This window comes from Myodes glareolus, chromosome 8 (assembly GCF_982192425.1).
Source record: "Myodes glareolus chromosome 8, mMyoGla1.1, whole genome shotgun sequence".
In the NCBI taxonomy this organism is placed as follows: Eukaryota; Metazoa; Chordata; class Mammalia; order Rodentia; family Cricetidae; genus Myodes; species Myodes glareolus.
Window position 1 is genome coordinate 39,909,327 of NC_142033.1, and position 13,976 is coordinate 39,923,302.

The 13,976-nt window shown below is 37.0% G+C and overlaps 1 protein-coding gene across 2 annotated transcripts in view; it reads right to left on the reverse strand.

Moving 5' to 3' along the window:
• Positions 1-13,976, reverse strand: part of Slc30a9 (solute carrier family 30 member 9) — a 58,307-nt gene that overhangs the window by 27,531 nt on the left and 16,800 nt on the right. For both annotated transcript variants that reach the window (XM_085691806.2, XM_085691805.2), the window contains exons 3-7: positions 10,451-10,510; positions 8,267-8,366; positions 7,325-7,417; positions 6,871-6,953; positions 5,010-5,068 (exon numbers count right to left, since the gene is read on the reverse strand). In XM_085691806.2, coding sequence (XP_085547932.1) covers positions 5,010-5,068; positions 6,871-6,953; positions 7,325-7,417; positions 8,267-8,366; positions 10,451-10,510 — 395 coding nt within the window. The remainder of the gene's footprint in view (positions 1-5,009; positions 5,069-6,870; positions 6,954-7,324; positions 7,418-8,266; positions 8,367-10,450; positions 10,511-13,976) is intronic.

Here is a 13,976-nt window from a genome sequence, read left to right on the forward strand (position 1 = left end):
GGACTGAGCAAGGGAAATTAATGAAGAGGAAAGATGGTTTGGGGACCCTAGTGAGCAAGAAAGCTGATGTTGCTGGACTTCAACACTTCCTCCCTGCTCTGGTCACCATAAGGTGACCTTCCCCCAACCTGCTGGCCTCTGTCCACGTCCTTACCACCGTCTACTCTCCCTGGAGGCTGACTAAGTTTAGTAACATAGTTAAACAATCTGTGAGGATGCTGGGCATGCCTCCTAGAGCTACAATACTGGTATGTCAACATAATAAGAAGTGGGGCAAAGATGTGACAGGAGTTGAGACTGGATCTTGCTATACAGCTCAGGCTGGCCTTGAACTTGCCATCCTCCTGTCTCCACCTCCCAAGTACTGGAACTTATTAACATAGGGTTTAGACTCTTGAGTAGTAGGTGAGAACAATATGTAGTACAGTTTGAGGATTTTGTGGGACTTCATTCTTAGTGAATTACATAGCTGATAACAAATCTGTCTAACTTGCTGGTCTTGAAGAGCCAGGATGTTCCTTAATAAAAGTGCAATAATTATCAAGACAACAATTGTAGTTCAAACTTGTATTTTATACATGCAACTTGGTAAAGGAATGAGACTTCCATTTAAGGCTGTTTGAAAGCAAACTACAATTTTGCTGACCTATGCAGCTTTGCTTTGTTTTGTCTTAAACTAGCTCTGAAGCCTAGAAATTTAAAGAACACACAAGTACCATATGGATAACAGCAAAAACATGAGCTTCTTCCTTTAAAGACCAGGCTTTTATTAAAATATAATCCAAAGTCAGCTGTCCCTGGTTTTGTGCTGAACTGCCTTTGGGGCAAGAGAAGAAACTGTGCAGAATAAATCTCGTGTGTGTAGCTTCAATTTCACTCCAATTTATAATATAGAAACTCCAACATGGGTCTAGATTTCTACTATCTCCTGTTTATCAAAAACTATAGACTGTGTATACTTTTATTATACAGGGAATATGTCAAATTCTTTGTGAAAAGATGGAAATAGTAAAAAAACCCACACAAATAGTGAAAAAATGTTGCTTAAAGTGGAAAATAAAGATTTCTTTAATGGGAAGATTGAGGGGAGGGTAATAAGACCTTTAAAATCAAAACAGAATATCATAAAGAAAACTACTCCCCAAACTCAAACCACACTGCTAAAAAATGAGTAAAGAGGAAAACATGTTGGCATGTTAACTAGATTAGAAATAATGACAAGGCCCGAAAGGATCAAGCAGGAGAATAAAAATCTGGAGAATATGAAACCACGGAGAGCTAGGATCCACAGCCCTCTTGGCAAATAGCCTAGAAAAGAACTGTTCATAAGTTCCATAATAAAAGTCTGTCTCAAAAAAAAAAAAAAAAAGCTAGAGAACCCCATCATTTTAAAGATCAGAATGACAAAACAACGATAATTATTGAAGCTGGATCTCTTTATCAATTTTTTATATATTTGGAATTTTCACAATTAAGTTTGTTTCTCTTGTTTTGTTTTTCAAGACAGGGTTTCTCTGTAGCGTTGGAGCCTGTCCCAGAACTAGCTCTTGTAGACCAGGCTGGCTTCGAACTCACAGAGATCCGCCTGCCTTTGCCTCCCAAGTGCTGGGATAAAAGGCGTGTGCCACCACCGCCCAGCTAAGTTTGTTTTACATTGTTATAAATATTGCCACCAAGTCTGATGACTTGAGTTCCCCAGACAGTAGAAGGGGAACTCTGACCTCCACAGAAGCACCATGGCATATGCATATATACGTACACTAAATAAATAGATATTAAGTTTTTTTAAGTTACCACAGATGTCAGGGAGAACTACAGGGAAAGTTGCACACACTACTCAAAGCACCACTGTGCACTGTAGTACTGTGGCTGTGGAGCTAAACTTACTCAGGGGACACAAGGAACTTTCAAGGTCCTGAAGGACTAGCCTAAGACATTCACAGACAGGATCCTAGGGTAAGGCATAAGAAAGTAGAACCAATTAAAGGGGAAATGAATTAAAGGGACATTGCAAAATTAGATTATCAGAGGGTGAGCTACTGCTCTGATGAGAGAATCCTTTTAGTAAACCAAGGACACTGTGACTTTATCTCTTACAGTTAAAGCTCCCGTGAGACAAAAGGAATATAACAGGGAAGTGTCTGCATCCAAAGTAAAAAGTATAAAGACAACATGAAATTCTTGCAAGCACGACTGCTATAAGGACTCTTATATGAACAGCTCTCAGAGGCAGATGTCAGTGGCCTAAGTTATTCCACACTATAAGGCAGTACAACACCAGGAGAGACGACAGAGACCTTCAGATCACATCTTCAGTGCTGCATTCAGAAAGAGCTCACAGAGAAACCAGAATCACAGTCAACGGAGAGACGGGTAGCTTGAGCTAACTACAATGGTCATCTGTGTTCAATTCTGAACTGTGTGAAAAGGGGCCAAGACTCAAATGCTACCCAGAGAAAAGACAATTTGCATAGGCAGCCTTTGCCCCAGATATATATTAACTTGATTTGTTTTGAGAAAGAGTCTCACTCTTTAGTCGTTGCGAATTTGCGGCAATGTTCCTGCCCTAGCCTTCCAAATGCTGGTATCACAAGCATGAGTTATGACGCCCTTCTTTAAATTCTTCTTTCTCTTCTTTTGAAAGAGTGTTTCTTTTGAGTGTAACCTCACTATGTAGCCCTGGCTGGCCTGGAACTTAAGGACAGCCTCCTGATTCTGCCTCCTGAGTGCTTAGAATTATAGGCCACAAACCATCCAGATATACATGCTATTAAGTTCTTGATGGGAGAACCCTCCCAGCCAAGTTGAAATGGAAAGTCTACCTGGACATAGATGGCTTTGTATCTTGGATATTGTTTGTGACTTTGGAAAGAGTCATTTCAGTGGGATGAAAACCCAACTGGACTGAATTTAAGAGGCAAGAGGAGCTGAGTTACTGAATTAAAACTTCTTATATTTCTCCTAATACTAATTCTTTCATGTAGAAAAGACAGTATTTAGGAGCATATGTAGATAAAGGTCTATTATCTGATGATGAAAAAAATGAGGTACTCAATGACTAGTTCAACTTAAGGCCCACATCATGAGAAGGAGCCCAAGTCTAACACTGCCCGGATGGAACTAGAGGCAGGACACTCCCCAGAAACCCAGGATAGAATCAAATGCAGTCTGTGTGTGTGTGTGTGTGTGTGTGTGTGTGTGTGTGTGTGTGTGAGAGAGAGAGAGAGAGAGAGAGAGAGAGAGAGAGAGAGATATGAAATGATTTCCAAAGATATTCTGTTATCTTTGGTATCTAGTCCAACTATCATCAGAGGGGCATCATCCAGCAACTGATGAAAATAGATTCAGAGATTCACAGCCAAATATTAGGCAGACTAACAGGCAGGGTAGCCCACAGAAGATGAATGGGGAGGAAGGATTGTAGGAGCCAGCGGGGTTGAGGTCACCATGAGAACACAGCCCACAGAACCAATAGAGACTGAAGTGATAAACACAGACCCTGTATGGATCTGAGCTAGGTCCTCTGCATAATGTTGTGTAGTTTGGTGTTCTCGTGGGAGTCGGGGGTGAGGATGTCTCTGACTCTTTTACCATCATGTGGGACCCTTTTCTTCCTACTGGGTTGCCTTGTCCAGCTTTGATATGAGGACTTATCCCCAGTCTTATTGTATCTTGTTTGGTCATGTTTGCTGGATATCCCTGGGGGTGGGGTCACTCTTTTTTTTGAAAGGAAATGGAAGAGTGGGTCTGGGGTGAAAAGGGAGGTGGTAGGAAGAACTGGGAGGAGTGAAGGGAGGAGAAACTGCAATTGGGATGTAATGTATGAAAGAAGAATACAAGTTTTAAAAAAAGAAAAGAAAAATAAGGTACTTTGAACAAATTAAAAATGGTCGTTGACTTACAGGACTGTGTCTCTATAAACCATCACAAATTTAAAATACTGTAGATTGAATTTAGATACATCGAATCTATCTAACCTAACCACAGCATACCTAGGTGCCTCAAATGTGTTCAAAACCCTTAGCCTAGCACTGAGTGAAATATTGAGAATGACTACCTGAATGCTACATAGAAATTAAAAACAGAATGGCAAAAAAAAAACCAAAAAAAAAAAACCCCAAACTAAAACAGAATGGCCATATGTTTATGATTCCATACCACCAAGTCAACAAATTACAAAGTGAACCACTTTATGACAGGAGACACTTGTACACCTGTTTTGTTTTTCAGTTAAACATGAAGCAGGGTTGGTAGCAGAGAGGCAAAAAGTAAGGCTGCAGGAAGTTTGGGAACAGAGGGAAAGGCCTACACTAAGCTATTTTACAGTAAAGGAGTGTACTAATGAAGCCACACAAGTTTCCACTGACTGTATACAGCACGTAATAAAGAACAATCAAACTGGCTGTGTAATTTTCTCTTTCAAGGGATGCTTTTATGTGCAAACGCAGAGAGCAGGCAGCCTCGATACCGACTCAGAACTAGGAGTAGAAGGAGAGATGACAAAGACAATTAAGGAACTTTTATACAAATAGATATGTCTCTGCATAGGTGCATGTATGTATGTGTGTGTATGTATGTATGTGTGCATGTATGTATGTATATGCATATGTATGAGAGATATAGATATGAAAAACAGAAAATTCTTCTAACAAGGAAGCAAACAATCTCCTTTATATATGTTTAAGAATTCTAGGAAACTCATGTCACAATTTTAATTTCAAGAAAACAAACAGAAATGAATAGACATCAGTTCAGCTAATTACAATGTGCTCAAGAAAAATCTTGGATTATGATCAAAGACTTGCTAGAATTTCTTGGATTACGATCCGTAGCACAATTAATAAAAACCCAGAAACAGATATTGGGGTTCAATATTGGGGTTCTGAAGGTCAGAAAAGCAAAACAGCTAGTCATTGGTTCATGAAATATCATTATAATGATCATACATAGTTCACACTATATTTAGTTTGTCAAATAACATGTGAGTATAATTAAAAACATATCCTTACCTTTGTGTTTCCCAAGAAATCACCATATTCTCTTAATATTCTTTGGTTTCTAAACAGTCCTACAGGAATCAGAAGGTAAGTTTAGGTCACATTAGTATTGTCTTACTAATACAACTATTTTTTTAAGACTGTACTTAATGGTTGAAGGTGTAGCTCAGTAAGTAGGGTGCTTGCTTACCATGTACAAAGTTCACTACCAACAATCAAGTATGCCAGGTGTAGCACACACCTGCAATCCTAACATTCGGGGGTGGAAGCAAGAAAATCAGGAGTTCAAAGTCTTTCCTGGCTACATAGCAAAGTTGAGGCTAGCTTGGGTTATGTGAGACCCTGCTTATTATCCGCATCTGAAAGAATATATTCAGGAAGTTTCTTCCCACAGATATGGAAAACTAGGGTTACACTGTTATCTATGAAGAGCAAGATGTACAAATCTATGCACATGCAGGGTACCTTCCCATTTCTATAATGTGTGTACAGGCTGCTGGAGAGGTGCCACAGCAGCTAGAAGAGCCTTGCTGCTCAATCATGAGGATCAGAGTGTGGATCCCAGCACTACCACCCATGTCGGACAACAATTCCACCACCAAGGGACTGAATGCCTTCTTCAGGACTCTGGGGGCACCTGCACACACATGTGCATACACTCACAAAGACATGCACACATACAAATACATAAATCTTTTTAAAGTGTGTGTGTAAATTTTAAAATGTATTGGAAATATTCTGAAAGGAGTATCTATCAATAATAACAGTTATCTCTAGGAAGGAAAATGAAAACATTATAGAAAAAGAAAGAAAACCTCACTCTATATTTCTGTACTTGTTTGGAGTACTAGGAAATCAAATGGCATTCTTTTTTAGTCATAAATACATTACTTTTGGCATCAATAAATATATTTATATAAATCATGTAAAAACATCTTTCAGTGCTCTAAATCAAAGCTCTAAACCATTGAATTCAGTTCCCCAAAAGTCTTACTTGCATCTGTAGTTGAAAGACAGTTTCTTACTCATGATGGACCTGATAAATATCTGCTGAAAGAATGAATGTGGTGGTAGAAGCAGTAACTACCATTTTTATAATGGTAATCATCAAATCAGATCCAAAGTGTTTCTAGTGTTGTTTACCAGAAACTACAAAAAGTATTTTTCACTTTCTCTTATCAGCTTAGAAAGTTATCAAGGAAAAAACATATTTTTTTTTTCTAAACAATTCCCACAGTGAAAACTGGTACTTGCTGGAGCAATAGAGACAAACCATGGGATGCAAACACTAGAGACTACCTGGCTATCAGGGGCACAGCTCTTACCTATATGTTACTTTTCAACAAATCCAGCATTAAATTAAAAAATACTTTGTTGGAGAATATTAATTTAAGGTGTGCTGCTTTTGTCTGTGCTGCATTTGTTTAACTCTGTGAAGCTGTGATTCTTTGCCTGTTGAAAATACCTGATGGTCGAATAAAGAGTTTGAACGGCCAATAGCAAGTTAGGAGCAAGGATAAGCAGAGCTGGCAGGCAGAGAGAATAAAGTGAAGGAGACATGAAGAAGAGGAGAGCAAGAGATTAAGGAGAGAACCACATCAGGGGTCAGCTACCCAGCTACGCAGCAAGCCATAAAGAAAGAAGTAAAGAAAGGTGTACAGAATTAGAGAAAGATAAAAGCCCAGAAGCAAAAGGTAGTCAGGATAATTTAAGTTAAAAAAAAAAAAAAAGCTGGCAAGAAACAAGTCAAGCTAAGGTCAGCCATTCAGCCATTCATAACTAAGAATAAGTCTCTGTGTGTGATTTATTTGGGAGCTAGATGGTAGGAACCCCAAAAAGTCAAAATAGTGAAACATCACACAAAAATACTTACTTTCTCTGTATTCTATTTCTGCTTCTTTACGCAATTTTTTCTCCCTGGCAAGAGCTTCAAGGCTTCCCCAAACTTCCAAAGCTCTGTGTATACATACACACACATGGTCACCACCAAGAAACACTTTAAATTACTTTATAATAATTGTACTTAAATATAAATGAATTGTAAATATGTAAGAAGCTTATATTAAAAAAAAAAGCAAAAGGTCTTTCAGACCAAAAAAGGAACATTTAAACTTCCGAGTCAAAGCTACAGATTCAAATAAACTCAACCGCAAATGTTCTTATAAATGAGAATATATTTATTTAACTAGTACATATAAGAACAAGTTGCAAACAAAAAAGAAAGCATCATTTAAGAAACATATCACTTGGAAGATCCTGTTTGAGATGTTGTTACCACCTAAACCCAGCACGCCCTGCTGAGAAGGAATAGGGAGCCATGCTCTTACTTCGCTTCCACGTCTGACCGCAAGAACACGGTAAAGGACTCAGTATCATCGTGGGGACTTCGTCGTCTGATTTTTCGAAGTTGTTCTAAATCACTGAGACATAAATGTGTTGAAATTAATCAGATGATTCCTGTACCTTATAGGTTGAGGACAGTAAACAATTACAGTGAACCCTATCTTGAAAGAAAGGATCTGTACAGCTTCTAAACGTCAGTTTAAAGATGGCATTTTTAATACGAAAAAAAAAAAAACCCAGTCTGGAGATAGTAAAGAAGATAATCATTGAAGAATACCATACATAGACTCCATACATATAACCCTGACTGCACGGGGTCTCATCAGAAACTTAACAGAGTCAGGCCTGATCACTACTTCGCTGGGAGTTGCAACTCCCTCATGATTATGGGTATAATCATCGCACTTTTAATATATGTAAAAATTAGAATACACACAAGTATTGCTCTTCTATTTAAGAATTGAATAGAAGAATTAAATTAAGTGCCAGCAAGATGGCTCAACAAGTAGAGACCTTTGCTGGCAAGCCAAAAGACCTGAGTTGGGTCTTTCAGACCCACATGGTAGGAAGAACCAACTCCCAAAAGCTTTCCTCCGGCCTCCACACATGTACCACAGCTATGCACCCACACTACACAAGCACAATTAAATGTCCCCAAGTCAGAAATGCCGAAGTCACACCTGTAATTACCTTTCTTTCTCTTAAATTCTGAAAGGTCTATATTTTCATCAAGCCACTATTAAAGTTATTTTACATTTAGATAACTAAATATATTAGACCATTATTTTATATTTAATGACTGGTTGTCTTGCAGAAATTTTGTGACAGCAATGAACAATTATCTTCATGACAATTTTGAAATTTAATAACAGATAAAGGATCATACTATTTGCACAAAGTACTACATTGAAAAAAAATTACTGTACCTGGATTTAAGACAGAACTCATTTATTGCTCTCACTCCGGTGATGAAATTATTCTTAGTGTATTTTGGTCCATACTCCCTTTTCTTAAGGACTGCTTTGACTAAACCAGAAACAAAGAAATACTTAAGTATGAACACTGAAGGCACTACTGGAAAGTGGATACTTGTTGAATTCCACAGACATTTGTTATGTTTTCCTGATGTATATATAGGATGATATTGCAGAAAAAGAAATGTCCCCCAGTATAGAAAACTAGGATGGATCATAAATTTCGTGTTTACCTCTATGGCTCATCTCTAACTAATGCTAAGATACCAACCTTTTATCAGTATCAGTACTGTTCTGTCTAAAGCATTACAACAATTTAAGTTGCTTTGGGTCTATGAGCAAATAAAGTTTCAATAAAAATTACAGAATAGTTCAATGTTTTATAAACTGTAGAGTGAAACCAGCATTCATGAAAAGTCAAAACAGAAAGCAATAAGGGCTACTGAATACAGAAAAGGAACTTTTATAAAATGTTTTGATACCCTTATATATACAAATCTGTATGTTTCTTAGGTCATTAAGTAACATTTCTTGTTAAAAAACTTAGGGCCATCGGACAATTTCACACAAGACTGAAGAGAACTAAGAAATACTTCTATCAATCACAAATTACAAGAAGTCTTCAAACTATAGAAAAATATTGCCTTCTACTAAACTACTGGCTAACTGTTGGTTATCAAACTGTCAGACACAAAACTATGATACTAATTTGGTACAGATTACAGTTTGAGAGTTAAAAAAATCACATGATACATTTCTATGCTAATAAAGCATATAAACTGGGTGGTGGTGTGCCTTGAATGCCAGCACTCGGGAGACAGAGGCAGTGGATCTGAGGCCAGTCTGGTCTACAAAGTGAGCTACGTGACACCCGGGACTGTTACAGAGAAAAACTGTCTCGAAAAACAAACAAACCCAAAAACAACATCAAAAAAATAAAGCATATAGAGTAAGACTTTCTGTCCCACGACATAAATAATTTAAGCAAGACTAAGACAACAAAGCTGTGCTCTGTGTTAAATGGTCACCTGGTCACTCCAGCAGACGCTGCTCTCTCAATCCTAGCTTTCTATTTTACTTTCAAATAGATTAAGTCTAAACTGACTCATTTCTGTGGGTAAAAAACACCCACTGAAAACAATAAAACATCAGCACTAATATTAAATGCACAATACATCTTACTAAGAACATTTCAAAAATGAAGTTCAATACAAAAGCCAAAACTTTATTTGAAGAAGTATATAAAGGCATTCGGATTACTTTCTCTCTGAATTCGAAGTCTCTAGTGAACTTTACTTCTATCATTCTAAAACTAAAATCTGGGTGTGAGTTATTCTAGAACTGAAAAGAAAATTACATCTCTTTAAAAGGATGCATTCTTTAAAGATAAAAAAGAAATCCTTCAAAACAGTTAGCAATTCCTGCTGGCCTGTCTGAGATGATTGGTGGCAGTGGTCACTGCCATCCCAGCACTATTTCTTCTTTAATGAAAAGGTTTCCCCTTGTAACCTGGGACCCTGCCCCGGCCTCTGACAGGCTGCAATCACAGGCAAGTCACAAGCACAGTCCAAATGCTGATGACTCTTGATTACTTAACTATTTGCATGTGTAATCTTCAAAGCCACCCTGATGAGTGAGTTTTATTTTTTATCATCTTAGAGAAGCAAGCTAAATGTCAGAGGGTTAAGTAAGTTGCCTTATATTAGACAGCTAGAAAGTATGAGAGCCAAAACTGAGCCTGTTTGTCTGACACAACACTGCTCACATCGCACTGACCCCACTGACTTCATGAATTAACAGTCAAACTCCACCTAAATTTAAACAAACTATAGCTGAAGATACTGGCCCCTTGTTCTTTAGTAACATTACTTTTTTAAAAATACAAAGCAAACTGAAGATTTTGGTTCCTTAATAAAGTATTAAAAGTATTAAAAGTTCCTTTTAAAGTATTTGTCATCAAAATACAAAAAACTTCAGCATAAAGTAGCATATAAGTAGAATAAAAATTTATGACCAATCTATTTAAAATAAAAGCAAATTATAACCACGTTCTTAGAATAATGTTAAAGACCATCACATAAATTCTGCATATTTATATATAGCCACATACTAAAACATCAAATAAGATATATTTACCTCTTACTTGAAGAGGATCTTGTTTAAGTGGAGCTTTGAGTTCTGCGCCTATATTTTCTGCTGTAAAGTTTATTAAAACAAGTTTACATTGATGCTTTCCAATAAAACTGTAACTTATTAGTTAATTTAATCAAGCAATATATAACTGATCGTTTATCACAAATGATATAACTGATTCATATTATTTTAATTCATTCTATAAAACATAAGAGTGCCAAACTTCATAACAGCTATTTATCTGCTCATTAATAAACTACAGGAGAAAAGGCATGGAATCATTTCAAGAACTAAAGACAAAACAAAGCATTTAGTGAAACTTGTACCCCCACACACGCCAAAACCTTTCAGAAAAGTGACAAAGGATTTGTTTTAAAGGGTAAAATAAACCACTGACATGTACCATCTATTAGTGAAAGGGTAGGTGCATTTAAAATAAGAAAAAAAAGGTACAAAGAATTCTTCCACTATTTTAGAGAAAACATTCAGTAAAGAAGTCTATTAAGTCATGTTAGACAACTGTAGCTCCATTCACACCCCCCAAAAACCATTTAAAAGATAAAAAGGAACAGAATCTACCTGCCACTATAAGCAAAAGAAATGCTTACAAATACAAATTCAAATGCCAGTGCCTTCCAATACCCCACTGTAGACAACACAGACTACTGTTATGATAAAGAAAGATTTTCTTTCTTTCTATGAAGCAGGGAGGGTCTCAGAATGGGCTCAAATCCACAATGCTCCTGCTTCAGTCTCTTGAATGATGAAATTACAGGAGAACATTACTAGCCCAACAAGAAAGTTTGTAACCAGGATATAAATAACATAAAGGAAAAAAATCAGTAAATTAAAATTCAGAAAATCTAGTCAACAAAGTATCCTATAAAACAAACAAACAAACAAAAGAGGCCGGGCACGCCTTTAATCCCAGCACTCAGGAGGCAGAGGCAGGTGGCTATCTTGTGAATTTGAGGTCAGCCTGGTCTGCAGAGTGAGTTCCAGGACAGCCACGACTGTTTCACAGAGAAACCCTGTCTCAAAACAAAACAAAAGAAAACAACAAAAAAAATTGAAGGAGGGCAAACTGAAGAGATGGCTCAGCAACAAAGAGAACTTGCTGCTCTTCAAAGTCTGGTGCCCAGCACATGGGTGGGTGGCTCACAAATGTCTGTAGCTCCAGCACCAGACAGAGGATACGTTACCCTCTTCTGGCCCCCACAGACACCTTCCTTTTTCAAAGGAAGAAGATAAAGTCTCAAATTGGGAGAAATTATTTCCAACAAATAGAGCCACAAAGCATTAGTATCAAGAATACTTTAAAACTTCCTCCAGGGGCTGGAGAGATAGCTTAGAGGCTAAGAGCACTAGTTGCTCTTCCAGAGGTGGTGAGTTCAATTCCCAGTAACCACAGGGTAGCTCACAACCATCTCTAGTGGGATCTAATGCCCTCTTCTGGCTTGTGTATACTTAAGAAATAAAGAAATCTTTAAAAACAAAATAAAATAAAAAAAACTTCCTCCAGATCAATAAGAAAAAGTTCATTAAAATAAGCATTAGATCAAATATGCATAGGAAAACAATTATGCATTGCCATTAGATGTATGAAAAGGTGATATTTCATTAACTGAATCCAAACGAAACCAAATAATTTCAATTTACAACCATTACACTATGGAAAATGAAAAACCACAACACCTAAGTTTGGTGACTGTGTGAAAGAATGGGAATGTGGCTGCTGGTGGGAACAGGCACAAGTATTGACCGAAACTATAACCCAGTAATTTTTCCAGGTCAATAAGAGCAAAAATATCCTTGTACAAGGGCAACAGAAAAGAGGAATATGGCATTCACAGCAATACTCTATTCTGTTTTTAAAACTACAAAAAACAAAATGCCTTCTAGTAAAATAACAAACAATGAATGTTACATTCCTTGGCCATTTTGTATGCAGTGGTAACAGTCATAATAATGGCTATCTTTCCATAAGCCCTCACTGTGAGCCAAACACTACTGTATCAATGCTTTTAATTCACACAACAAATAGCCCTCAATAGTCTGTGCTATAATTATAATTATGTGCTATAAATTATTTGAAAATATCAAACCCACAAATATACTGATAGGATAAATCTAGCAAAAAAACTTAATGAAAACACAAACAAAACCTCAAAGAATACATGTAAACCAACATAACAAAGTTCAAAAACAGACAAAACTAAGTAATTTAGAATACACAAATATGCTATTCATTTACTTTTCCTTTCTAAGAGTTATTTATTAATTATGTGATGTGTGTAAGCCTCTGTCAGTTCATGCACACTGTATGCATGCAGGAGCCTGTGGAAGCCAGAAGAGGGCATCAGATCCCCTGGAACTAGAATTAAGGCAGTGAAACCACCTGGCAGTGTTGATACTGAACCTGAGTCCTGAGAGCAGCAAGTAGTCTTAACCATGAGATATATCTCCAGCACTCCCTCATCTCAGTTTTTTTTTTTTTTAAAACCAAGGAACTGGGGACTGGAGAGATGGCTCAGCGGTTAAGAGCACTGGCTGCTCTTCCAGAGGACCTGAGTTCAATTCCAGCAACCACATGTGGCCCACAACCATCTGTAATGAGATCTGGCGCCCTCTTCTGGCACGTGGGCATACAGGGAGGCAGACTGTTTTATACATAATAAATAAATCTTAAAAAAAAAACAAGGTACTAAGGCTGAAAACTTCAGGAAAATGACTTGGATACACACAGCAAATGCAAATTAGAGACAGATGTTATCAAGAAGTTCTTAGGCTTATTAGCAAATTCCAAGATTCTAATTTTATTTTCTATTTTATTATTTAAAAATATTACAATGTACACATATATAATATATATTTAACACATATATTTAAAGATTATATACTTAAATAATTATTAAAATATATAATATGCATAATTTAATATATTGTTAAAGATAAAGTATCTACAAATGCATAAATATAAAATATATTTTGCAATAAAAACCACATTCACCCTTAAAACTTCATTCAATAACAGGATTCCATATTTCATCATAGCTTGATTGCAGACAATATCTACTCAGCATTCAACTGGTATCAAGCATTACTATATGTACTTATGTGACCTACTCAGTTCCCACAAAATCATTTTGGTATAGGTATTATTACAAAGAAACTGAAGCAGAGAGAGGTTATAATGTTCCCCAAAGTCATACCACTACCATTTTTTTTATGAGCAAAGAGATTCCAAGCAAAGGGGTCCTATAACTGCACAGCTAATATTTTAGACATAGGAACAGTCAGGATTGAAACCTAAGACATTCCTAATGGTATGATGTGCTCTGTTAACCATTTTCCTACACTACCTTCATGTTTACAACAATATCTGATACATAAGCAGGCATCTTTTACATTAGGGCAAAACAGAAGGGGTTCACAGTGCATGTTGAGCAACTAGTGACATGAAAACCGTGGGAACCTCTTGAATACGTTCTGTGGAAGAATGAGGAGGGGCAATGGAAGAGGCAAGCAC